Source organism: Salvelinus sp. IW2-2015, linkage group LG22 (assembly GCF_002910315.2).
Source record: "Salvelinus sp. IW2-2015 linkage group LG22, ASM291031v2, whole genome shotgun sequence".
Taxonomy (NCBI): domain Eukaryota; kingdom Metazoa; phylum Chordata; class Actinopteri; order Salmoniformes; family Salmonidae; genus Salvelinus; species Salvelinus sp. IW2-2015.
Genome location: NC_036862.1, coordinates 19,063,138 through 19,089,873, shown reverse-complemented (window position 1 = coordinate 19,089,873; position 26,736 = coordinate 19,063,138). Strand labels below are relative to the sequence as shown.

The 26,736-nt window shown below is 47.0% G+C and overlaps 1 protein-coding gene across 1 annotated transcript in view; it reads left to right on the top strand.

The window, feature by feature from the left end:
• Positions 1–26,736, top strand: part of LOC111949807 (neurobeachin-like) — a 155,842-nt gene that overhangs the window by 107,406 nt on the left and 21,700 nt on the right. Inside the window, 4 exon segments of the mRNA XM_070433858.1 lie at positions 9,660–9,811; positions 14,542–14,574; positions 14,576–14,670; positions 14,673–14,707. Of these exon segments, the coding sequence (XP_070289959.1) occupies positions 9,660–9,811; positions 14,542–14,574; positions 14,576–14,670; positions 14,673–14,707 (315 nt within the window).

The following is a 26,736-nucleotide window of genomic DNA, read 5'->3' as shown; positions in this document are numbered from 1 at the left end:
TAGAATAATTTTGAAGACATCAAAACCATTAAATAACACAAATGGAATCATGTAGTAACCAAAAAATTGTTAAACAAATCTAAATAGATTTTAGATTTTAGATTCTTCAAAATAGCCACCCTTTGCCTTGATGACAGCATTGCACACTCTTGGAAATCTTTCAACCAGCTTCATGAGGTAGTCACCTGGAGTGCATTTMAATTAACAGGTGTGCCTTGTTAAAAGTGAATTTGTGGAATTTCTTTCCTTCTAATGCATTTGAGCTAATCAGCTGTGTTGTGACAAGGTAGTGGTGGTATACAGAAGATAGCCTGATTTGGTAAAAGACCAAGTCCATATTATGGCAAGAACAGCTCAAATTAGCAAAGAGATACGACAGTCCATCATTACGTTAAGACATGAAAGTCAGTCAATGCAGAACATTTCAAGAACTTTGAAGGTTTCAAGTGCAGTCGCAAAAACCATCAAACCATCAGATGAAACTGGCTCTCATGAGGACAGCTCCTTCAAGTTGGATGGGTTCCTGCTGGTGTACAGCAATCTTTATGTCATAGCACAGATTCTCAATTGGATTTAGGTCTGGGCTTTGACTAGGCCATTCCAAGACATTTACATGTTTCCCCTTAAACCAGTCGAGTGTTGCTTTAGCAGAATGCTTAGGGTCATTGTCCTGCTGGAGGGTGAACCTCCGTCCCCTTCTCAATTCTCTGGAAGACCCTAACAGGTTTTCCTCAAGAACGTCCCTATATTTAGCACCATCCAGCATTCCTTCTTTTCTGACCATTTTCCCAGTCCCTGCCGATGAAAAATATCCCAACAGCTTGATGCTGCCACCACCATGCTTCACTGTGGAGATGGTGTTCTCAGGGTGATATGAGGTGTTTAGTTTGTGCCATACATAGCGTTTTCCTTGATGGCCAAAAAGCTCAATTTTATTCTCATCTGACCAGAGTACCTTCTTCCATATGTTTGTGGAGTCTCCCACATGCTTATTTTTTTCTGGCAACTCTTCCGTAAAGCCCAGCTCTGTAGAGTGTACGGCTTAAAGTGGTTCTATGGTCAGATACTCCAATCTCCGCTGTGGAGCTTTGCGGCTCCTTCAGGGTTATCTTTGGTCTCTTTGTTGCCTCTCTGATTAATGCCCTCCATGCCTGGTCCGTGAATTTTGGTGGGCGGCCCTCTCTTGGCAGGTTTGTTGTGTTGCCATATTCTTTCCATTTTTTAATAATGGATTTAATGGTGCTCCGTGGGATGTTCAAAGTTTTGGATATTTTTTTATAACCCATTTGTACTCCACAACTTTGTCCCTGACGTGTTTGGAGAGCTCCTTGGTCTTCATGGTGCCGCTTGCTTGGTGGTGCCCCTTGCTTGGTGGTGCCCCTTGCTTAGTCTGTTGCAGTGTTGCAGACTCTGGGGCCTTTCAGAACAGGTGTATATATACTGAGATCATGTGACAGATCATGTGACATTTAGATTGCACACAGGTGGACTGGTTGCACCAGATCTTATTWAGGGGCTTCATAGCCAAGGGGGTGAATACATATTTTTTCAGTTTTTCAGTTTTTTATTTTTTMGAATTTTTTGAAACAAGTTTTTTTTTTTTCACTTCACCAATTTGTACTATTTTGTGTATGTTCATTACATGAAATCCAAATAAAAATCTATTTAAATTAAAGGTTGTAATGCAACAAAATAGGAAATACGCCAAGGGGGGTGAATACTTTTGCAAGGCACTGTATAGACAACTGCTGCGTACAGTCCATGGAGCAATGGATTCTGGAGAGACAAACACTCACAGAGATCATGCTGAAAGTGAAGCAAGACAATGGATGTGACTGGAAAACAGCCCTAGATTGGGCTTTGATGTCAAAAAACTCAATGCAGCCCCATACCAACTAGTGTTCGGGCAGAACCTTAATCTTCCCTCTGTACTGGTTGACAAGCCACCAGCACTAGAAGGGATGGGACAGCACCTTTCAGCACTACATGCAGGGAGAAAAGCATTCACTGAAGCAGAGTGTTCAGACAGAATTCGCAGGGCTCTGCGTAAACAGATAGAAAAATGGCACCGAAGAATATGGCTGACGTTTTACATTCTCACTATCAATTGTGCTATTTTGTTATTTTTTTTGCGTTTTTTTTGCGTTTTGTGCAACTTATTTTTTTACTTTTGTGTACAGTCATGGCCAAAAGTTTTGAGAATGACACAAATATTAATTTTCACAAAGTCTGCTGCCTCAGTTTGTATGATGGCAATTTGCATATACTCCAGAATGTTATGAAGAGTGATCAGATGAATTGCAATTAATTGCAAAGTCCCTCTTTAACATGCAAATGAACTGAATCCCCCAAAAAACATTTCCACTGCATTTCAACCCTGCCACAAAAGGACCAGCTGACATCATGTCAGTGATTCTCTCGTTAACACAGGTGTGAGTGTTGACGAGGACAAGGCTGGAGATCCCTCTGTCATGAGAGCGGTTCAATTGTTGTGAAGAAGGCTTCAGGGTACCCAAGAAAGTCCAGCAAGCGCCAGGACCGTTGATTCAGCTGCGGGATCGGGGCACCACCAGTACAGAGCTTGCTCAGGAATGGCAACAGGCAGGTGTGAGTGCATCTGCACGCACAGTGAGGTGAAGACTTTTGGAGGATGGCATGGTGTCAAGAAGGGCAGCAAAGAAGCCACTTCTCTCCAGGAAAAACATCAGGGACAGACTGATTTTCTGCAAAAGGTACAGGGACAGACTGGGGATGGTTTGGGGCATCCGGAAAAAAAGCTTGTCCGGRGAAGACAAGGTGAGCGCTACCATCAGTCCTGTGTCATGCCAACAGTAAAGCATYMTGAGACCATTCATGTGTGGGGTTGCTTCTCAGCCAAGGGAGTGGGCTCACTCACAATTTTGCCTAAGAACACAGCCATGAATAAAGAATGGTACCAACACATYCTCCGAGAGCAACTTMTCCCAACCATCCAGGAACAGTTTGGTGACGAACAATGCCTTTTCCAGCATGATGGAGCACCTTGCCATAAGCCAAAAGTGATAACTAAGTGGCTCGGGGAACAAAACATCGAGATTTTTGATCCATGGCCAGGAAACTCCCCAGACCTTAATCTCATTTAGAACTTGTGGTCAATCCTCAAGAGGCAGGTGGACAAACAAAATCCCATAAATTCTGACAAACTCCAAGCATTGATTATGCAAGAATGGGCTGCCATCAGTCAGGATGTGGCCCAGAAGTTAATTGATAGCATGCCAGGGCGGATTGCAGAGAACTTGAAAAAGAAGGGTCAACACTGCAAATATTGACTCTTTGCATCAACTTCATGTAATTGTCAATAAAAGCCTTTGACACTTATGAAATGCTTGTAATTAAACTTCAGTATTCCATAGTAACATCTGACAAAAATATCTAAAGACACTGAGGCAGCAGACTTTGTGAAAGTTAATATTTGTGTCATTCTCAAAACCTTTGGCCATGACTGTCCAAAAAGAACTTCTGGACATCAGAAAAGCGATTACTCACCGCGGACTTGAAGAAACTTTTTCCTTTAACGAGTTCGATGAGAAGGATATCCTGCTTTCACTGGAACAGGCCCAGATCCACGCCTTTTGCGTGAAGAAAAGACATCGGAAAAGGGGACACAGATCCTCCTGATTCCCTGCTTGCAAGCAAAAACTAAAGCAGGAAGTAACAGTGACTCGCTCAATGCGGAAGTGGTCAGATGACTCGGATGCTACACTACAGGACTGTTTTGCTAGCACAGACTGGAAAATGTTCCGGGATTCATCCAATGGCATTGAGGAATACACCACCTCAGTCATCGATTTCATCAATAAGTGCATCGATGACGTCGTCCCCACAGTGACTGTACGTACATATCCCAACCAGAAGCCATGGCTAGAGCTGCCGCTTTCAAGGAGCGGGAGACTAATCCGGACGCTTATAAGAAATCTCGCTATGCCCTCCGACGAACCATCAAACAAGCAAAGCATCAATACAGGATTAAGATTGAATCCTACTACACCGGCTCTGACGCTCATTGGATTTGACAGGGCTTGATAACTATTACGGACTACAAAGAGAAACCCAGACTTGAGCTGCCCAGTGACGCGAGCCTACCAGACAAGCTAAATGCCTTTTATGCTCGCTTCGAGGCAAGCAACACTGAAGCATGCACAAGAGAACCAGCTGTTCTGGATGACTGTGTGATAACGCTCTCTGTAGCCGATGTGAACAAAACTTTAAACAGGTCAACATTCACAAAGCCGCTGGGCCAGATGGATTACCAGGACGTGTACTTAAAGCGTGGACCAACTGTCAAGTGTCTTCACTGACATTTTCAACCTCTCCCTGACCGAGTCTGTAATACCTACATGTTTCAAGCAGACCACCATAGTCCCTGTGGCCAAGGAAGCGAAGGTAACCTGCCTAAATGATTACTGCCCGTGGCACTCACGTCGGTAGCCATGAAGTGCTTTGAAAGACTGGTCATGGCTCACATCAACAGCATCCTCCCGGACAGCCTAGACCCACTCCAATTCGCATACCGCCCCAACAGATCCACAGATGACTTAATCTCAATCGCACTCCACACTGCCCTTTCTCACCTGTACAAAAGGAACACCTATGTGAGAATGCTGTTCATTGACTACAGCTCAGCGTTCAACACCATAGTGCCTACGAAGCTCATCACTAAGCTAAGGACTCTGGGACTAAACACCTCCCTCTGCAACTGGATCYTGGACTTCCTGATGGGCTTCCCCCAGGTGGTAAGAGTAGGCAACAACATGTCTGCCACGCTGATCCTTAACACTGGGGTCCCTCAGGGGTGTGTACTTAGTCCCCTCCTGTATTCCCTGTTCACCTACGACTGCGTAGCCAAACACGACTCCAACACCATCATTAAGTCTGCTGACGACACAACAGTGGTAGGCCTGATCACCGACAACGATGAGATGGCCTATAGGGAGGAGGTCAGAGAACTGGCAGTGTGGTGCCAGGACAACAACCTCTCCCTCAATATGAGCAAGACAAAGGAGCTGATCGTGGACTACAGGAAAAGGCGGGCCGAACAGGCCCCAATTAAGATCAACGGGGCTGTAGTGGAGCGGATCGAGAGTTTCAAGTTCCTTGGTGTCCACATCACCAACAAACTATCATGGTCCAAACATACCAAGACAGTCGTGAAGAAGGCATAACAAAACCTTTTCCCCCTCAGAAGACTGAAAAGATTTGGCACGGGTTCCTAGATCCTCAAAAGGTTCTACAGCTGCATCATCGAGAGCATCCTGACCGGGTGCATCACCGCCTGGTATGGCAACTGCTCGGCAGCTGACTGTAAGGCGCTACAGAGGGTAGTGCGAACGGCCCAGTACATCACTGTGGCCAAGCTTCTTGCCATCCAGGACCTATATAATAGGCGGTGTCAGAGGAAAGCCCATAGAATTGTCAGAGACTCCAGTCACCCAAGTTATAGAATGTTTTCTCTGCTACCGCACGGCAAGCGGTAGCAGTGATGCACTGTTGGTTATTAAGGGCTTGTAAGTAAGCATTTCACGGTAAAGTCTACACTTGTATTCGGCGCATGTGGCAAATAAAGTTCGATTTGATTTGATTTGAAACAGCTTCTACCCACAGATGAGAAGTACAAGACTGGAAACAAAGTGTACTACAAACGAATTGACTGTCGAGTGGAAAGGACCGGGAGTAGTCATTGGCCAAGAGGTTGTGGTGATATTTGTGAGGCACAGAGGCACCATTGTCAGGGTGCATCACTCAAGATTGCGGAAAGTAAATGTTCAACAAGATGGAGGGGCTGTTGCTGAGAATCAGCCTCCTACTGAAATGACAAAAAGGACACATTAACAGACACAAACCTACCAGATGTTGCATCCAAGGATATGGACACTGAAACTGACACACGAAATGGAGCAGAKAGCTTCAACCATGACACAGGTAATACTGTTGAGGTTTTAAATGAGGAAATCGTTCATCAACAGCCACATGTATTAAGACAACATGGTGGTTCTAATCTGAAACTGGACAAACTGTTAAATAAATGGACAGAGAAAGTGGTATTCCACACACAGCAACAGTCCTTGGAAGAGCAGGAAAAGCCAAAGGAGTACTCTGAACCAGCTACCCTTTCTGGTACAACAGGTCAGCTGACTCAGCTGTGTCAACAAGGTGGGTGTGTACCATTAAAGAATCCTTACCTGGAATGGTGCCAAAAGCACGTTTAGTGGCTAGAGGTTTTGAGGAGCTGGCTGCTAAAGAACTCCCAAAAGACTCACCGACATGCGCCTCAGAGTCACTCAGATTGCTGCTGACAGTGATCTGGCAGAAAGAATTGAAACTTCATTCCATAGACATCAAATCTGCATTTTTGCAGGGAACAGAGCTGTCAAGGGACATTCACAGCTGACCTCGAAGAAACACTGTGGAAACTAAAAAAGTGTGTATGGCCTGGCAGATGCATCATTACTGGTACAACAAAGTCAAGGCAACAATGCTGAGTACAGGTGGAAAAATGTCACAACTGGATCATGCAGTCTTCTATTGGCTTGATCAAGACTGCAATGTGACTGGAGTACTTTCCTGTCATGTTGATGACTTCATCTGGGGTGGCTCACAGACCTTTGCTACTGTGAGTCCACTCCTCAAAGCTGTTTTCCAGGTCGGCCGTGAGGAGCATGATCGTTTTTGTTATGTTGGCATAGAGTTTATTACAGTTGACAGAACAATACTGATGCAATAGGAAAGCTATATCAAGAATCTTCAACCCATCCACACAGATTCTTCAAGAGCCGTACAAAGCAATTCCCCGCTCTGTGGAATTGAAGCTGATCAATTGGGGTCAAAGATGGGTAAAATTCTATGGGTTGCTCGACAGAGTAGACATGATGTAATGTTTGATGGCTGAAACTTGGCATCCCACTGTATAAACCATTCAAGAGACAAACAAAGTTGTTCGTAAACTGAAATCAACAAGTGACTCTAAAGTTTCAGCATGTTGGAAAATATGACTATCTTCAGTGATGCTTCCCTAGGGAACCTTACAGATGGAGGCACACAAGGTAGACATCTAATCATGTTAATGGCTGAAAAAGGAAGATTCTCACCATCTGTTGGCAGTCAGAAAGGATCAGAAGGGTTGTCCGAAGCACACTTGCTTGAGAAACCCTTGCTCTTGCGGATGGAATTGACAATGGCACATTCTACCTGTAGTTTATGTCACTGACAGCAACTCCCTAGTTGATGCTGTCAAGTCAACCAAGTCTGTCACAGAGAAAATACTTCGTCTTGAGATTATCAGCATCGAGGAACTTATTCAAGCACAGAGAATCCAGCGGATTCTGTGGTCGACCACAAAGGAACAGCTTGGTGACTGCCTGACTTAAAAGGGAGCATCCGGTCTTGTGCTCCTAAAGGCACTCAGTAATGGAAAGTGGCAGCTTGACTAATACAAATAAAAACTTTGTCACACAACCCATTTGTAATGGGTAACTTAAATAATACTTGGACATTTAATTATGTTGTTGATGTTTTATTTGTGTTTAAAGAAGAATGGGAGATTGTTCAGTTCAGGTTTTAAGTATCCCTATATTTCTGTTATTACCATGCTATCACTCTGTTATTAGTACGCCTGCACAGTAGTCTCACTGGAGATGGACCTGGCCTGAGTGTGATGGCAACTACAGTTACATACACTTATGTTGGAGTTTACATATACGTATGTTGGAGTTTACATATACTTATGTTTACATATACTTATGTTGTAGTTTACATATACTTATGTTTACATATACTTAGGTTGGAGTCATTAAAACTCGTTTTTCAACCACTCCACAAATTTCTTGTTAACAAGCTATAGTTTTGGCAAGTCGGTTAGGACATCTACTTTGTGCATGACACAAGTAATTTTTCCAACAATTGTTTACAGACAGATTATTTCACTTCTAATTCACTGTATCACAATTCCAGTGAGTCAGACGTTTACATACACTAAGTTGACTGTGCCTTTAAACAGCATGGAAAATTCCAGAAAAGGATGTCATGGCTTTAGAAGCTTCTGATAGGCTAATTTACATAATTTGAGTCAATTGGAGGTGTACCTGTGGATGTATTTCAAGACCTACCTTCAAACTCAGTGCCTCTTTGCTTGACGTCATGGGAAAATCAAGAGAAATCAGCCAAGACCTCCACAAGTCTGGTTCATCCTTGGGAGCAATTTCCAAATGCCTGAAGGTACCACGTTCATCTGTACAAACAATAGTACGCAAGTACAAACACCATGGGACCACGCAGCCATCATACCGCTCAGGAAGAAGACGCGTTCTGTCTCCTAGAGATGAACGTACTTCGATGCGAAAAGTGCAAATCAATCCCAGAAAAACAGCAAAGGATCTTGTGAAGATGCTGGAGGAAACCGGTACAAAAGTATCTATATCCACAGTAAAACGAGTCCTATATTGACATAACCTGAAAGGCCACTCAGCAAGGAGAAAGCCCACTGCTCCCTAAACCGCCATAAAAAAGCCAGACTACGGTTGTCAACTGCACTAGGGACAAAGATCGCACTACAATCAGCACTGCAACTGAAATGAATGATAGACAAGTATATCGATAGGTCGATATCGATAGGCTTTTATTTTATTATTAGCAGCTCGTCATATTAATATCGAGGATATTTCACTTTCTCTGGTCAATAGAACAACAACATGAATATGTGAATGAGGGAGAAGTAATGCAGTGCTTCTCGAGTTTCGCCCATCAGGTGGAAGACTGTGTCCCTCTCTCTTGTCAGTTTCCCCCTCCGCTACTCTCTCCCTTCCCCACTGAGACTGACCATCAGTGCAGGTACCATTAGTTGGTAAATAATAAAGCTAATATTTAAATGTATGCTCAGATTTGCCTCGCAAGTAGTACAGCAACTGACTATTTTGTTTATGTAGCTCGAGTTTTGAGATATAATGTGATCTGAGAAGAACCATACTGGCAGGCCAAGCATAGCCTGCTGTGATAATGAATGAGGCCTACTGCACAGATGTCATCCCTACAGACCTGTTTGTATTAGGTTAATGATGCATAGGCTTACATTTTTACTTCAGAGAGCGTAGATCTCAGCTTGCATTTTGACTCAGAAAAGGTTGGTGACCACTGGGTAAAGGGTGTCTCCAGGGTCAGCTAGTTGTTTATTGTATCTGAAGTTGGAATCACACCAGGGAGGATCATGGGAGTTTATTTCTTCCTCTCTTGTGCCGAGGTCCTGACCTCATCACCACACCTCTGCACTGACACACACCACACAACACACACACACACACACACACACACACACACACACACACACACACACACACACACACACACACACACACACACACACACCACACACACACACACCACACACACACCACACACACACACACACACACACCACTGAAATAACTGTTACAGCACCTCTCAACACCCATGGCCTGCTGTTTATTTGGCTGTATTACCTTTCCCCCTGAAGTCACACACACGTACACAGTCCATTTACTTCCTTACATCTCTCCTCTCCTTGTTGATCCCACTACCTGCCCTTGTGTAATAATGTGTAATAATGAGTATAATAACATGTGTATAATAAGTGGTAATGCTGTCTCCAACAGGAGTTGATTCCAGAGTTCTACTACCTGCCGGAGATGTTTGGTAACAGTAATGGTTACACCTGGGCCAGAGGGAGGACGGCAAGGATGTGGTGTGATGTAGAGCTGCCTCCCTGGGCCAACAAGCCTGAAGACTTTGCAGGATCAACCGGATGGTGAGGAACTAAACACCTCTCCTCCTCTCTTATCTCCCACCCTCTGCTCTGTTCCTCTCCTCTCCTGCTTTTGTCACCCTTGTCTCCTCCTCGTCTCTCATTTTTTTACCACCCTTTCCTTTCCTCCTCTATCATTCCCCCTCTTTCCTACCCCCCACCTCTCCCTCTCCTCCTCCCTCTTCCCTCTCCCCCTCTCCTCCCCTCACTCTGTGTGTCTGTGTGCACTGCTCGATACTAACACAATCTGCAGCTGACCCCGTGATGTCACTAAAGGACAGGGCCAGTAAGTGTCCCCTATAATGTTACCTAATGCTGGACTCATCATCATCATTTAGCTGCGTGTGTGTGTGCGTGTGTGTGTGTGTCAGCCCAGGACAACCCTGTTCTCCCTGCAGGCCCCTTTTGAGCACACACAAACACGCACGCACGCACGCACGCACGCACGCACGCACGCACGCACCACGCACGCACGCACGCAGCACGCACGCACGCCACGCACGCACACCGCACGACACACACACACACACACACACACACACACACCACACAACACACACACACACACACACACAACAAACACACCACACACACACACACACACACACAGAGAGAGACAGAACGTGAGCTCCCTCTCCACCCTCTGCCAGCCTCTCAACCAGTCTCGCCTGGAGACACACAACGTTTCACTTCTCATCACATTTCAAACCCACGCATACAAACAACACACACACTCGTACACACACACACTCACAATTACACTATTATATATATGAGATTATGGGGGGGGGGGTTCTACAGTTCTACAATGTTATTGGGGGTAGGATGGGGGGTATGGGGTAGGAACACACTGACCTTTTCAGCAGGAGTGACAGAGCTGGGGGAGGAGAGGGTGGTGATGGGAAGGGGCTGGGGGTTAGCGGCGAGCAGAGGTGACCTTTCAGTAAGCTCAGCTCTCTTCTACTCCTCTGCTCTCTCCCTCTGCTCTCCTCCTCTACTGCCTGGTCAGCTACATCTACATCAACCTAGCACACAGGGAGGAAAAGGGGTTGGAGGGTGCACAGAGAGGAGGGTGGGGGGGAGGGTGCACAGAGAGGAGGGAGGTGGAGGCGCGGCACAGTGAGGAGGGAGGTGGAGGATGGCACAGAGAGGAGGGAGGTGGAGGCGCGGCACAGAGAGGAGGGAGTGGAGGCGCGGCACAGAGAGGAGGAGGTGGGGATGGCACAGAGAGAGGAGGTGGAGGTGCACAGAGGAGGGGTGGAGCCGGCACAGAGAGGAGGGAGGTGGAGCGCTGCCACAGAGAGAGGGAGGTGGAGGGATGCACAGAGAGGAGGAGGTGGAGGATGGCACAGAGAGGAGGGAGGTGGAGGGGTGCACAGAGAGGAGGGTGGGGGTGGAGGGTGGCACAGAGAGGGGGAGGGAAAGTAGAGGGTGGCACAGAGAGGGGGAGGGAGGTGGGGTGGCACAGAGAGGAGGGAGGTGGAGGTGGCACAGAGAGGAGGGAGATGGGGTGGCACAGAGAGGAGGGGGGTGGAGGGTGGCACAGGAGAGGGTGGGTGAGAGGTGGCACAGAGAGGAGGGAGTGGAGGTGTGGCACAGAGAGGAGGGAGGTGGGGGGGTGGCACAGAGAGGAGGGAGTGGAGGGTGGCAAGAGAGGAGGGGGTGGAGGGTGCACAGAGAGAGGAGGTGGAGGGTGGCACAGAGAGGAGGGAGGTGGAGGGGTGGCACAGGAGGAGGGAGGTGGAGGAGGTGCAGGAGAGGAGTGGAGGGTGGCACAGAGAGGAGGAGTTGAGGGTGGCACAGAGAGGAGGAGTGGAGGGTGTCACAGAGAGAGGGAGGTGGAGGGTGGGCACAGAGAGGAGGAGGTGGAGGTGGCACAGAGAGGAGGGAGGGAGGGTGGCACAGAGGAGGTGAGGTGGAGGGTGCACAGAAGGAGGGAGGTGGAGGGTGGCACAGAGAGGAGGAGGTGGAGGGGTGGCACAGAGAGGAGGAGGTGGAGGGGTGGCACAGAGAGGAGGGGAGTGGAGGGGTTGGCACAGAGGGAGGAGGTGGAGGGTGGAACAGAGAGAGGGGTTGGAGGGTGCACAGGAGGAGGGAGGTGGAGGGTGGCACAGAGAGGAGGAGTGGAGGGTGGCACAGAGAGGAGGGAGTTGAGGGGTGGCACAGAGGAGGAGGAGTGGAGGGTGGCACAGAGAGGAGGGAGGTGGGGTGGCACAGAGAGGAGGGAGGTGGAGGGGTGCACAGAGAGGAGGAGGTGGAGGGGTGGCACAGAGAGGAGGAGGTGGCAGGTGCACAGAGAGGAGGGGTTGGAGGGTGGACAGAGGGAGAGGGGAGGTGGCACAGAGGAGGAGGTGAGGTGCACAGAGAGTGGAGGTGGAGGGTGGCACGAGAGGAGGGAGGTGGAGGTGGCACAGAGGAGGAGGAGGTGGAGGGTGGCACAGAGAGGAGGGAGGTGGAGGGTGGCCACAGAGAGGAGGAGTGGAGGTGGCACAGTGAGGAGGAGGTGGAGGGTGGCACAGTGAGGAGGTGGAGGGGTGGCCCGTGAGGAGTGGAGGGGTGGCACAGAGAGGAGGAGGTGGAGGGGTGGCACAGAGAGGAGAGGTGGAGGGTGGCACAGAGAGGAGGAGGTGGAGGGTGGCACATAGTGAGGAGGAGGGGTGGCACAGAGAGGAGTGGAGGGGTGGCACAGAGAGGAGAGGTGGGCGGTGGAACAGAAAGAGGAGAGAGGTGGAGGGTTGCACAGTGAGGAGGTGGTGGGAGGGTGGCACAGTGAGTGAGTGGTGGAGGGGTGGCACAGAGAGGAGGATGTGGCAGGGGATGGCACAGTGAGGAGGAAGGTGGAGGTGTGCACAGAGAGGTGGAAGGTGAGGGGTGGCACAGAGAGGTAGGGAGTGGGCAGGGTGGCACAGAGAGAGGAGGAGGAGGTGGAGGCCAGCCTCGCTAGTGGGGGGAGTGGGGTCTACCATAGTGCTGTACACAACAGTTACACTGTCTACCATAGTGATTAAACACATAACCTGTCTACCTTAGTGATGGAACACAAACAGAACCTGTCTACCATAGTGATGTAACACAACAGTAACACTGTCTACCATAGTGATGTAACACAACAGTAACACTGTCTACCATAGTGCTGTAAAACACAGTAACACTGCTCTACCATAGTGCGTAACACAACAGTAACACTGTCTACCATAGTGATGTAACACAACAGTAACACACTGTCTACCATAGTGCTGCTAACACAACAGTAACACTGTCTACCATGTGAGTATGTAACACAACAGTAACACTGTCTCCGTAGTGATGTAACACAACAGTAACATATCTACCATAGTGCTGTAAACAACAGTCACTGTCTGCCATAGTGAGTAACACAACAGTAACACTGCCTACCCTAGTGCTGTAACACAACAGTAACACTGTCTACCATAGTGCTGTAACACAACAGTAACACTGTGTTCTACCATAGTGCTGTAACACAACAGTAACACTGTCTACCATAGTGATGTAACACAACAGTAACACTGCCTACCATAGTGATGTAACCAACAGTACACTGTCTACCATAGTGGCTGTAACACAACAGTAACACTGTCTACCATTAGTGCTGTAACACAACAGTAACACTGTTCTACCATAGTGCCTGTAACACAACAGTAACCACTGTCTACCATAGTGCTGTAACACAACAGTAACACTGTCTACCATAGTGCTGTAACACAACAGTAACACTGTCTACCATAGTGCTGTAACACAAACATAACACGTGTCTACCCATAGTGATGTAACACAACAGTAAACACTGTCTACCATAGTGATGTAACACAAACAGTAACACTGTCTACCATAGGGCCAGTGTTAAGATTACAGGAATACTGTAATATCTTTACTTTGATGTCTTATCTTAAACACCCTTAAGACTCCCATCAGAAATCCATGTTCCTCTCCGTACACACCAATACCGCACAGCACGCCACGCACGCACGCACGCAAACGCACGCACGGCAACGGCACGCAACACACACACCACACACACACACACACACAAATGGCTTACAGTAAAGTGATCTCCATTAGTATTGAACAGCTCCGAATGAGAAAGATAGCTAGTCATATTTTTAATAGACAGAGAAGAAACATGATACCGGGCTGAATAGGCTGGAGACATTAAACAGGCTCCCTTGAGGCTCATCCTGTTTATTAGGTTAGTCCCAAATAGCACCCCTATTCCCTATACAAGCTAGTGCACTACTTTGATAAGAGCGTGGTCAAAAGTAGTGCACTTATATAGGAATAGGGTGCCATTTGGGATGGAGTTTTTTTCACAGTCTGGCTGGAGAGAGGAATAGCTGCTATCAAAACTCAGATTCCATATTATCACGAAGATCTTAGTTTATAGTAGTTTTCCCCCTGTTTTACAACAACTAGTGCAGTGAGGTTAATGTGTGCAGCAGTGCATGATGTTGTCAGTTGTATGTACAATAACATTGACTGTGTGTTAGTGTTAACTTGTGTGTGGTTGTTGTGTGTGTGTTATTGTTTCCGATGTGTGTATTGTTGTGTGTTTACTGTGTGTGTTTTTATGCTGCTGGCTGCCTTTATCCTCTACTCACCCTTATGTGTTGTGTTGTGGTGTGTTATGTGTACTGTGTGTTTACTGTGTGTGTTTCATGCTGCCGGGTGGCCTTTCCCTCTAACCCCTGCTGCCTGTGTCTGTGTGTTTCTGACAGGGCCCTGGAAAGTGAGTTTGTGTCATGCAGCTGCATCAGTGGTTGACCTTATTTTCGGCTACAAGCAGCGCGGGCCCGAGGCGGTGCGCGCCCTCAATGTCTTTCACCACCTGACCTACCAGGGGTCCGTCAGCTGGACAGCATCACTGACCCCGCCCTCAGAGAGGTACGCCATGACACGACATGCTACGATACGCACGTCACTGGTCACTATGGACACCAACACCCCCTCACCCCAACCATCCCATCTACCCCAGCTCCAGCATAGACAGATACTGCAGCTTCTGTCTATCCAGGTTCAGTTCAGTTCAATTATTTTGGTATTTTCACTGGAATTGTCTCGCATTAAAGATATTAAACATAAATTTACAGACAATGATATAGATGACAACAACTGCATAAACACATACAGATACACACAGAATGGGTTTACAGTATAGTTGTTGCAAATACATGATCAATACAGTACAAAGTCACAGGGTATTTTGATTTTCTATCTCTCATTACTCCATTTACTATTACATTATTCTGTTTTGCCCCTATACTACTGCAGACCCGCACGCTCACCCACTCACTCACTCACTCCACTCATCACTCACTCACTCACTCACTCACTCACTCACTCACTCACTCACTCACTCACTCACTCACTCACTCAACTCACTCACTCACTCACTCACTCCACTCACTCACTCACTCACTCACTCACATTCACACCCAGGTCAATGAATGTTAGTCTGAAGTGTTGTTTGATATAAATTATCTATGGTCATTTTGTGAATAGACATGGGAGTGAATCCTCTCATTTACATTTCATTAATTACTAGATCTGAGCTGTTATCTGAGCAGAGGAAGCTTGTGAATAAGCTTATTGCAGAGAGAGAGAGAGAGAGAGAGGGAGGAGAGAGGAGAGGGTGGTAGAAGAGAAATGAGAGAAGGTAGAGAGAGTGAGAGGTAGAGAGAGGTGGGTAAGAGAGTGGAGTAGAGAGAGGTGGAGTGGAGAGAGAGAGAGAAGTAGAGCGAGAGGGAGAGAGAGAGAGGAGGAGGGAGAGGGAGGTGAGGAAGAGAGAAATGAGAGAGGTAGAGAGAGGTGGAGGTAGAGAGGAGTGGAGGGAGAGAGAGAGAAGTAGGCGAGAGGAGAGAGAGAGAGGAGGAGTAGAGGGAGAGAGGAGAGAGAAATGGAGAGAGGTAGAGAGAGGTGAGGTAGAGAGGTGGAGGTAGAGAGAGTGGAGGTAGAGAGAGGGAGGGAGAGAGAGAAGTGAGCGAGAGAAGAGAGGAGAGGTAGAGGGAGAGGGTGAGGAAGAGAGAAATGGAGAGAGGTAGAGAGAGGTGGAGGTAGAGAGAGGTGGAGGTAGAGAGAGGTGGAGGTAGAGAGAGAGAGAAGTAGAGAGAGAGGGAGGTAGAGAGAGAGGGAGAGAGAGAAAGGAGGAGGTAGAGAGTGAGGGATTTAGAGAGGGAGAGGAAGGGAGAGAAGAAGATAGAGATAGAGGGAGGTAGGAGAGAGAAGGGAAGATTGAGGTAGAGAGAGAGGGAGGTAGAGCGGTCGAGAGGAGGAGGAGGAGGAGGGGAGCTGAGACTACAGCAATAGCAGCTGGCATGCAGCAGCAGTGTGGTGTTTCCAGTGTGATCTCCTCTCCCTGTGATATCCACCATCTGCCGTCTGCAAAACAACTCATTTATATCCCGTCACTTCCCGGGCCGCCTTTATCTATCAAGTGACCACTATGCAAATCACTCAGCTGCCTAATTACCAAACAATATGGACAACGGCTTTGGTTTTCATTATTTCCTCTCAGGCTTTTTCAGACAATGGCAATTATTGGAGTCATCCGGCTGTGAGGTTTTGGRAGCTGTCTGTCTGCCACCCTGCGAGGCGATAGTGTTGGGATGGGAGCTGACTGTGTAGCTTCATACTGCCTAATGGTGGTGGCCAGTTGATGCTGTGTCCTTTCTAACATGGGTCTGTGTGTCTGTGTGTGTTGGAGGGAGGAYTTAGCTCAGCTAAATGCAACAGATATGATAAGTACTAAAGAAGGTACGCCTGAATACCTTGATGCCTTCGTCAGATCGTTTTATTTTTACTCCATAGCAGGTGAATTCATTACTGCCTGTCATTAACTCAGAGACAGGAACCTAAGGTCAAGTCTGCAGAATAACAAGTGAGTCTGTGAGAGATGTTATGTAGCGGAAGGAAGAAAGAGTTCAATGCTTCAGATAACAGACCTTCTTTCTCAAGCACTACAATTAGAGATAAACATCAAATCTGYATCCCAAATGGCACTCTATTCCCTACACAGTRCAGTGCTTTTGACCAGAGCCCTATGTGAAAAGGTTGCTTTTTGGCACGCACAACAAGTATCGATTCGCCTGATAATGGTGGAAGTAGTGGGATTCTGTGTATTGGTGGAAATAAGGTGGCAGCCATGTGTGGAGCTGCTCCCAGTCAAAGGATCCCAACATGGTTTTCTTTTAGCTGACCCAGCCAGCCTGTCAGTTAGTCAGCAAGCCAGTCAGTCAGCCATTCTGAGTGGATGTGCTGATTGGCTCCATAACATTCTGAGATGTGGTGATTGGCTCCATAACATTCTGGGATGTGCTGATTGGCTCCAGAACATTTTCGGATGTGTTGATTGGCTTCAGGCAGATTCTGGTTCATACCTGTCTGACAGGTGCAACCGCAGCGCTGACATTAACCGCTGCAATTATGGCATTAAAATGTCAAGGAATTAGAAAGTCAATTTGAAAGATAATGATTCATCTGACTCGGTGTCAGATTAGACTAGCTGATGGCTGCTGCTGTTACATGCGTTCGGGCTGTCCGGGCCGCCCGGGACGTGGTTGGCTAAGACAGGTGTCCGGGCCGTGGTTGGCTGAGGGCACAGTGACAGGTCTACTGGGCGCGCTGCTGGAACAGGAGTCCTACTGCAGCCTTGATGTCCATCCTGACAGCCTTCTCATATGGAAAACATGACAGCAGCCCCCTGATACAGACCCTGCTGTGTCACTCAGACACAAACAGACAAATTATTCATCAGTGAGGCTGTTCTCCTGCAGACAGCTAGTYACACAGCCTCCAGTTAGAAGGCCCATTACTGCCTATTGAAGGGACAAACAACATGTGGGGGATGTGTGCTAGCCCAATGAAGGTGTTCTCCTAATGACAGAAGCTTTGAAGCTGCTTTCATTAATGCTTACTGCAGTCACCTAGCCATAGTAGCAGCCCTGGCATGCTAGTGTTTAAATAGTTGACCTCAACTATAAGAAGATCCCTTGATAAGCTATACATAACTTAAAAGACACAGATTACTGGTGATGGTAGCTGTGGTTGTGACAACATTGTTAGAGACAARCCGGTGTACTTCTACATACAGTAGTTCACATGTCAACTCAGAGACGGTCATTCCCAGGGACCCTTCAGGCTAACTTCTGTCTGTGGTGAAAGGATTACCTACAGCCGATCCACACGGGCTCATCTTAAAGTCACTAACATTGTTCCAATGACAATGGGGAATGTTAACTTCATAACGTGTTAACTTCATAACCTCACAACAAGGTTTTAATAGTGTAAGAAAGGATGGAATTCAAAACATATATTTTGGCTTTGTGTGGGTGCGTGTAGTGCCTTGGTTAATGTTTGTTCTTAAATGTTTCTTATAGATCCTTTAGAATTTAATTATGTGATAATTAAGAACTACGGAAAAACACAATCTATTAGTATGACCCAACCGTGTTGATTTGGTGTGTGGAGCATTCATTCTATGTGGGTGTTAAGGTGTTGATGAACAGGTGTTAGTTAGTTCCCACTTCCCAGGTACGATGAGTCAGTACTATACCACGTACTATACCTGTCTGTCTGTCTGTCTGTCTGTCTGTCTGTCTGTCTGTCTGTCTGTCTGTCTGTCTGTCTGTCTGTCTGTCTGTCTGTCTGTCTGTCTGTCTGGTCTGTCTGTCTGTCTGGTCTGTCTGTCTGTCTGTTCTGTCTGTCTGTCTGTCTGTCTGTCTGTCTGTCTGTCTTGTCTGTCTGTTCTGTTCGTCTGTCTGTCTGTCTGGCTGTCTGTCGTGTCTGTCTGTCTGTCGTCTGTTGTCCTGTCTGTTTCTGTCTGTCTGTCTGTCTGTCTCTGGCTGTCTGTCTGCTGTCTGTCTGTCTGTCTGTCGGTCTGTCGTGTCTGTCTGGGGCTGTCTGTCTGTCTAGTCTGTCGGTCTGTCTGTCTGTCTGTCTGTCTGTCTGTCTGTCTGTCTGTCTAGTCTGTCTGCTGGTCTGTCTGTCTGTCTGTTCGAGTCTGCTCTTCTGTCGTCTGTCTGTTTCTGTCTGTCTGTCTGTCTGTCTGTCTGTCTGTCTGTCTGTCTGTTCTGTCTGTTCTGTCTTGTTCTGCTCTCTTCTCTCTCTCCTCTCTATCTCTCTCCTTCTCTCTCTGTCTCTCCTCTCTCTCTCTCTCTGCTCCATTCTCTCTCCTCTCTTCTCTCTCTCTCGCTCTCTCTCTCTCTCTCTCTCTCTCTCTCTCTTCTCTCTCTCTCTCTCTCTCTCTCTCTCTCTCTCTCTCTCTCACAACAACCTCCCACTCACTTCCACTTTCCATCTCCCATTTCTGCAGTCGTTTCCCAGCAAGCCACCATTTCTATAATCTTTCTCTCTGTTTTTTCTCTCTCCTCCTCCCTCCATTTCCTCACAGGCAAACGGCCCGTCCTAACGTTCTTCGCCAGGAACAGTTTTGAAGCCAGTTGTGAACAGGGAGATAGAGTGAAAACAACTAGGATGGCTACCTGTTTGGACCTATTGCCCGGGGGACCCCTGGCCTCCAGGCCTACTGGGAGAGGTGCGTTTGACGAGGTGGACGGGGTCGCGAACCCTTGAGCGACACACAGCTCACACTCTACCATGCGTTTGCCGTATGGGCCTGGCCAGGCGGCAGCATTCGCTGCAAGGAGATCCTAAGGATGACCAGCTGCAGGTTAGTAAGCATTCCAGGTCACAACATTGAACACAGTACACACAGTGGTGGTAAAGTTTAACTTAAGTTAAAAAATACTGTTCAGTAGTTCTTTTGGGTATCTGTACTGTACTTTACTATCATTATTTTTTTGACTACTTTTACTTCATTACATTCCTAAAGAAAATGATTACTTTTTACTGCATACATTTGTCCCTACACCCAAAAGCTAGTTACATTGTTGAATGCTTAGCAAGACAGGAAAATGTCTAATTCACCACACTTATCAAAGAGAACATCTCTGGTCACCCCTACATGCGTCTGATCTTGGCGGACTCCACTAAACACATGCCTTCGTTTGTAAATGAATGTCTGAGTTGGAGCGTGCCTGCTGGCTATCCGTAAATAAATAAAAAACTAGAAAATGTGGGCCAGCTGCTTTTGGCTTAATATAAGGAATATGAAATGATTTATACTTTAACAATTTTATCAATTCATTTATTTTTTGATTTACTTAAGTGTATTTTAAAGCAAATACTTTTAGGGACTTTTACTTCAAGTAGTATTTACTTTTAGTCTTTTCACTTTTACTTGGAGTAATTTTGTATTAAGTTATCTTTACTTCTACTAAGTATGATAAATTGGGCGTACTTTTTCCACCACTGTCTACACCATGCATATAAACATGCTAACATGCAGGACACACACACCGACACACACACCACGACACAAATAATAGTAGTATACACGCACAGAAATTGGCTGCACAAACATGAATGCACAAACACCACACACACACACACACACAACCACACACACACACACACACACACACACCACACACAACACACACACACACACACACACACACACACACACACACACACACACACCCACACACCACACTGCAGCAGTCATTCACAGCATTCTTGACTGTGACCACACCTCACTGTTTTGCTGTGAAATTTCAAGGCCTCCGTCAGAACCTTTTGTATCCTTCCTCATCCAATAATATACATATCTGGTGTCAGAAGGCATCACGTGTCCACGCTATCCGTTTACAGATCCACTATCAACCATACCTTCTTAGTGAGCCGATGGGAACCGCTGTGGTTAACACTGTTTCACTCAGTAAGACCGATACACAGATCAATTACACCTGTGAAAGGTGTCTCTATATAGGTCATGGAATGTTTGCTGGCTACATGTCCCTCGAGTACAGTATATGTCTTGTGTCATTAGGAATGGACTATTGACGATACTGGTGATATGAATGTGGGCATCGCAGTAGCAGACTGTATATGCTGGAACTGTTAGTTCAGTATTTGAGGGCCTACTGTTGGACACATTCCAGTACAGATTTACCCCGGTTGTTACGATACTTTGCGCATCCACAGCGATCCAGCTTCCTGGATCAGGGACGTGTTAGTTGGTTCTTTTTATGTCTTGTGTCTCCATAGAGTTTAGTTCCACGGGTGAAATGTCGCCATTGTATGAACACATGTTAGATCCCTGTTCATCTATGGATGCTCAACAGGAAGCCAGTTGTTGAAGCAACGGTGTCTTTTGTCTTTAGTTTACTTTACTGTACTGGGAATACCACAGTTGCAACACATTTGGGCCAGTAGCATCTGCGGTAGCAGATAGGAAACCTGCGGTTAACTGGTCTCAGGGCAAGTACAGGTAAAACTGCCAAAATAAAGGAAACACCAACACAAAGTTGGCCTTAATATGGCCAGAACAGCTTCCGAAACGCCCTTGATGCTATAAGTGCTGGAAGTCTGTTGGAGGATGCGACACCATCCTGGTGAATGTTCAGTGTTCCAAACCAACGTGAGATGTACTAGACGCCCAGATGTACTATACGCACGATGTACTATTACGGCCCCAGATGTACTATCGCCCAGATGTACTATACGCCCGATGTACTATACGCCCAGATGTACTTATACGCACCAGATTGTACTATACGCCAGATGTACTATACGCCCAGATGTACTATACGCCCAGATGTTACTATACGGCCCAGATGTACTATTACGCCCAGATGGTACTATACGCCCAGTTATATCGCCCAGATGTACTATACGCCCAGAGGTACTATACGCCCAGATGTACTATAACGCCCAGGATGTACTATACGCCCAGATGTACGATACGCCCATATGTACTATACGCCCAGATGTACTATACGCACAGATGTACCTTATACGCCCAGATGTACTATACGCCCAGATGTACTATACGCCCAGATGACTTATACCCCAGATGTACTTACGCCCAGATGTACTATACGCCCAGATGTACTATACGCCCAGAATGTACTATATCCCCAGATGTACTATATGCCCAGAGTGTACTATACGCCCAGATTGTTACTATACGGCCCAGATGTACTGTACGCCCAAGATGTACTGTACGCCCAGATGTACTATACGCCCAGATGTACTATACGCCAGATTGTACTGTTACCGCCCAGATGTACTATACGCAGATGTACTATACGCCCAGATTACTATATGCCCAATGTACTATACTCCCAGATGTACTATACGCCTCAGATGTACTATACGCCCAGATGTACTATACGCCCGATGTCTATACGCCCATGTTTCTGCTGCTGGAAGCTTGTATAAGCAGTCTGTTGAGATCCAGTAAGATCCACATAAGCAGAGTGGATAGCAGGCAGGCAGGTGTTCACATTGTGGGTAGCTGCAGGGGCTCTGGGTTATAGAGTCAAATGAGAGAAGCATGTTTCCATCTAGCTGCACACACACACACACACACACACACACACACACACACACACACACACACACACACACACACACACACACACACCACAACACACACACACACCACACCACACACACACACCACACACGACACTACACACAAAACACATACAACATACACACACACATCCTATGTCTATCGTTTAACTACAGCTGGTTTTCTACTCATGTCTCTGCCTGTAAAATTGAAAAAGGAAGGCGAAAACTAGGTTCTCTGTTGTGTGTGTGTGTGTTGTGGTGTGTGTGGTGTGGTGTGTGTGGGTGTGTGTGTGTGGTTGTGGATGTGTGTGTGTGTGTGTGTGTGTGTGTGTGTGTGTGTTGTGGTGTGTGTGTGTGGTGTGTGGTGTGTGTGTGCTAACATAAAGTGTGTGAGAGCAAGAGGGCATCTGTGAGTATACGCGGTCAGTGCTGCAATCTCTATTGTGGATCATGAGGGCATTGTGTAAAAAAAGCCATTTTCTGCGAGGAAACAAGCTATTTTCGTCTTTCACACTAACCATATCCACACCCAAACTGTCACACATGCTCGCTCGCACACACACGCACGCACGCACACACACACCCACAGGGCAATGTTTGGGCCATGAGAGGCTATGTGTGTAGAGCTTACAGTGTGTGTATGGAGACAGCAGGGTGGGGCTGGCCATGGGGGGATGGGGAGAAAGGGAGAGACGGAGGAGAGGAGAGGGCGGATTGTCTGTCGTGGTTTCACAGCCTGCTGTTTTTTTGTGACTCAGTGGGGAGGGGGTGGAGGGAGGGCCTGAATGAGTCTCTATGTATCTGCCAGTCTTCTCTCTTGCTATCTCTCCCTCTCTCTCGCTCAATATCTCGTCTCTCCCTGTCTCTCCCTCTCTCTCTCCCCATCTCTCCCATTCACTCTATGCTCTCTCTTTCACCTACTCTCTTTCGTCTTCTCTCAACCTCCACTCTCTCTCTCTCTCTTCTCTCTCACTTCCTGTTCTCGCTCTCCTCGCGCTCTCTTTCTCCCTCGGCCCACCTTTCTCTTCTTTCTGCCTCTCTCTTCCTTTCTCTCTACCTCTACCTCTCTTATTGATCTATATCACTCTTCTCTGGCTCTAAGCTCTTTCTGCCTCTCTCTCTCTCTCTACCTCTCTTTCTCTCTCTCTCTCTCTAGCACAGGACACACACACAGACACACCACCCAGACCACACACACAGACACACACCCAGACACCATACACAGACACACAAACACACAATTGTCAAAGACGTTCACGTCAGGCATCCCCGAAGAGTCGAGGTTGTATATTCAAAGTTGAGTACTTCGTCCCACCCTGTAGGTCTGTAATAAATAACTGAGCAAACTGACTCAGTCTCATGAGAATGGTTGGAAACCTTTATTACTAGGGCTACGATGCTTGCTACGGGCCCATTGTCACATCTCTGCCAATCTCTGTTGTCCCAAACGGCACCTATTTCCTTATATAGTGGGAACGGGAGGGAGAGGAAGAGGGATAGAGAGAGAAGGGGTGTGGAGTGCTCTCCGTGAGCGGTGTAAATATTTGTGTTCTGCTTGTCAGGGTTAGCTAGTGCTGTCGCGGCTGGACGGCACACACACCAGCGCTGTCGAGCAGACTGACTCCTGGCCTATACTGGGAATACTGATGAGGGAAGGGCTGGTGGGCACCCACACATACAATTGGTGGGCACTGGCGGCATGGGGGAGGATGAGAGAGAGGAGGAGGATGAGAGAGAGAGGGAGGATGAGAGGAGAGAGAGAGAGAAGGAGAGAGAGATGAGAGGAAGAGAGAGAGAGAAGAGAGAGAGAAAGAGAGCAGAGAGAGGAGAGAGAGAGAGAGAGAGAAAGAGAGAGAGAGAGAAACACAAACACCACCTGTTATTTTCCCAGTAGTCTCTGCTCTGTTCTCAGTGCCAGCCTTCTTGCCACATGTACAGAATCAGAAAAAACACTCACTCCACACACACACACACAGCCCCCAGAACAATATAAACTGTCGGATTAGCCTGGACTGGAGCTGATTGTTAAGATCAAGCTGACTTCTTAATGGTGTCCCAGACCAGTTCAACTTGGTTAGTGTGTGTGGTGTGTGAGAGGGTGTGTGTGTTTTGACCTCAGCGACTTTGGTTTCAGACCAGCAATGTTCAACCTGGTGGTCCGAGGACTACCTGCTCCGCACATTATTTTTAGTATTTGTTAAAAAAAAATAAATAAAAATAAATAATTTTATTTAGTATTGGATGTATGATTTTAGTAAGCAATTGTATCATACAATTATGTGGTTAAATTCTGTACATTCACTGATAAATGGACTAAATTTGAACGCTAAGATTATGTGTATGTTAAAGAAATTCTGCGACTCGCGCGAATGGTGGCCCTCGAGATCTTTTGACACATTGCGTCGTCCCCGATGGCAAAGGTTGGAGCTGCTGTGTTAGTTAATATGTGTTTACGAATTGGTGTGTCATGGTATCGTCAGAGGCATCGGGCTGTGACTAACTTAATATATTTACTGCCAATATACCCAATGACTGTATTGGTTGGTCCGGGGAAGGCTACAACTACAGTCTGGTCTCAGTCAGTCTGTCCATTCCTGGGTACCTTGAATAGTTGTTTCGCACAGTTCAACAGATGTTGTTATAGGTCATTGAATTAATGCCTGCTTCCTTCACACAATCACAGAAGCACATCCCCCTTAACCGTTTACTTTAGCGTCTGAGACCGTTAGCAAGGCCCCCGGCTAGTGAAACCGTTTAGCATCTACAAACATTAGCATTTGTAAGCGACTTCCAGTAATTGTTCAATAGATGATCTAGATACTCTCATCTTTTTACACCATTGCCATTGTAAACAGCACTGGTACCATATCAGTTCACTCATGGGAATCTCAATGGGTTCTGTCTGGTGGGTTTACACTGGTGTTGCCAGGTAAAAACCCTGATTTAAAAGTAGCCTGTCCCAGAATTTGTTTGTGTTCTTGTCAACTCCATTGCCTGTCTTTGTTCAAAAAAATTAGTGACAGAGTTGGCCATCATAGCCAAAACAAACTGTATTCAGGCTTTACTGATGAAGAAGGTCTGTTGAGAAGGTTGGTTAAAAATACGATATTTCCTTCTTGGTTTGCCAGGTATTTCCCCATTGGGCCACCCCGTGTCAGTTAGCATCTCTTCTCCAGTCAGACCAGTCCAAGGCTACCTGTCAAGCACCATGCCCACTTAACCTGGCAACCAGCAAAGCTGAGACCCTGGAGACTGGGTGATGCCCAGGAAGGACCTACCAAGGTGGCTTCCCCACCCAGCACCTTCACCAGGCTGCAGGTTCGGCTGAGGTAACTATCGTCCTTATTTGGTTGTTTAACGTTTAGGGTTGTTCACATAACAGTCACAGAACAGTAACCACTTGTAATATCACGACTCAGGGTATGACACAGATGCAGACACGGAGGCGGATAGTACAGGTCTCAGTCATTTATTAGGTAAAGGTCGAGGACAAGCAAGGTTTCGTGATCAGAGTCAGGCAGGTACAGGGATGGCGGCAGGCTCGGGGGTCAGGGCAGGCAGAGGTTCGTAATCAGGTCAGAGTCAGGGCAGGTCAGGATTGCAGGCAGGTCGGAGGCAGGGCAGGCAGATTGTAATCAGGTCAGAGTCAGGCAGGTTACAGAAAGCAGGCAGCCTCGGGGGTCAGGGCAGGCAGAGTTTGAATCAGGTCAGAGTCAGGCAGGTACAGGAAAAGCAGGCAGCGCCTCGGGGTCAGGGAGGCAGAGGTTTGTAAGTCAGGTCGAGTCAGGCCAGGTACAGGACGGCAGGCCAGAATGGTCAGAGCGGGAAAAAATAGGAAACAGAACTTGAGAAACAGGAAGACGGACAGCCACGCTGGTAATAAAGGGACAAGCCGAAAAGTGGCAACAGAAAACAAGAACACAGGGTATAAATACACAGGTATAAATACCCACAGTGAATTAAGAATACACAGGGATAAATGGGAAGAATGGGGAGACACCTGGAGTGGGTGTGGAGGACAAGTCACAAAAGACAGGTGCAAACAGAGCCTGGGCGTGCAGTCATCTTTTAGAAGTAGACACAACCTTATATACAGTAGCTTTCGCCAGGCTGCAGTTCGCTGAGGTCACTGCACACTGTTTTTGGGTTGAGTTTGTAACATTTATGCAATTTCTTAATAACAGTCACATATATATTACCCTCTTTCAGTAGACAGTGGCCCCCAAATCAAGTTCATCTCTACAGCACATTTCAGACATGGAATGCAACACAATGTGGTTTCACAGGAAAAAACGAAGAAAAACAATATAAATAAAACAGAAATATGTACTACACAGCAAACATAGGAGGATAAAAAAAGCGTGGGTTTTAAATCTTTTTTAAATGTCCACAGTTTCGGGCCCCTCTCAGGGCTCTCTGGCAGGCTTTATTTTCTAGAGGCAGGGCATGAATACTAAATGGCTGTTCCTCCATTCCTTTGGGTCATCCTCTCT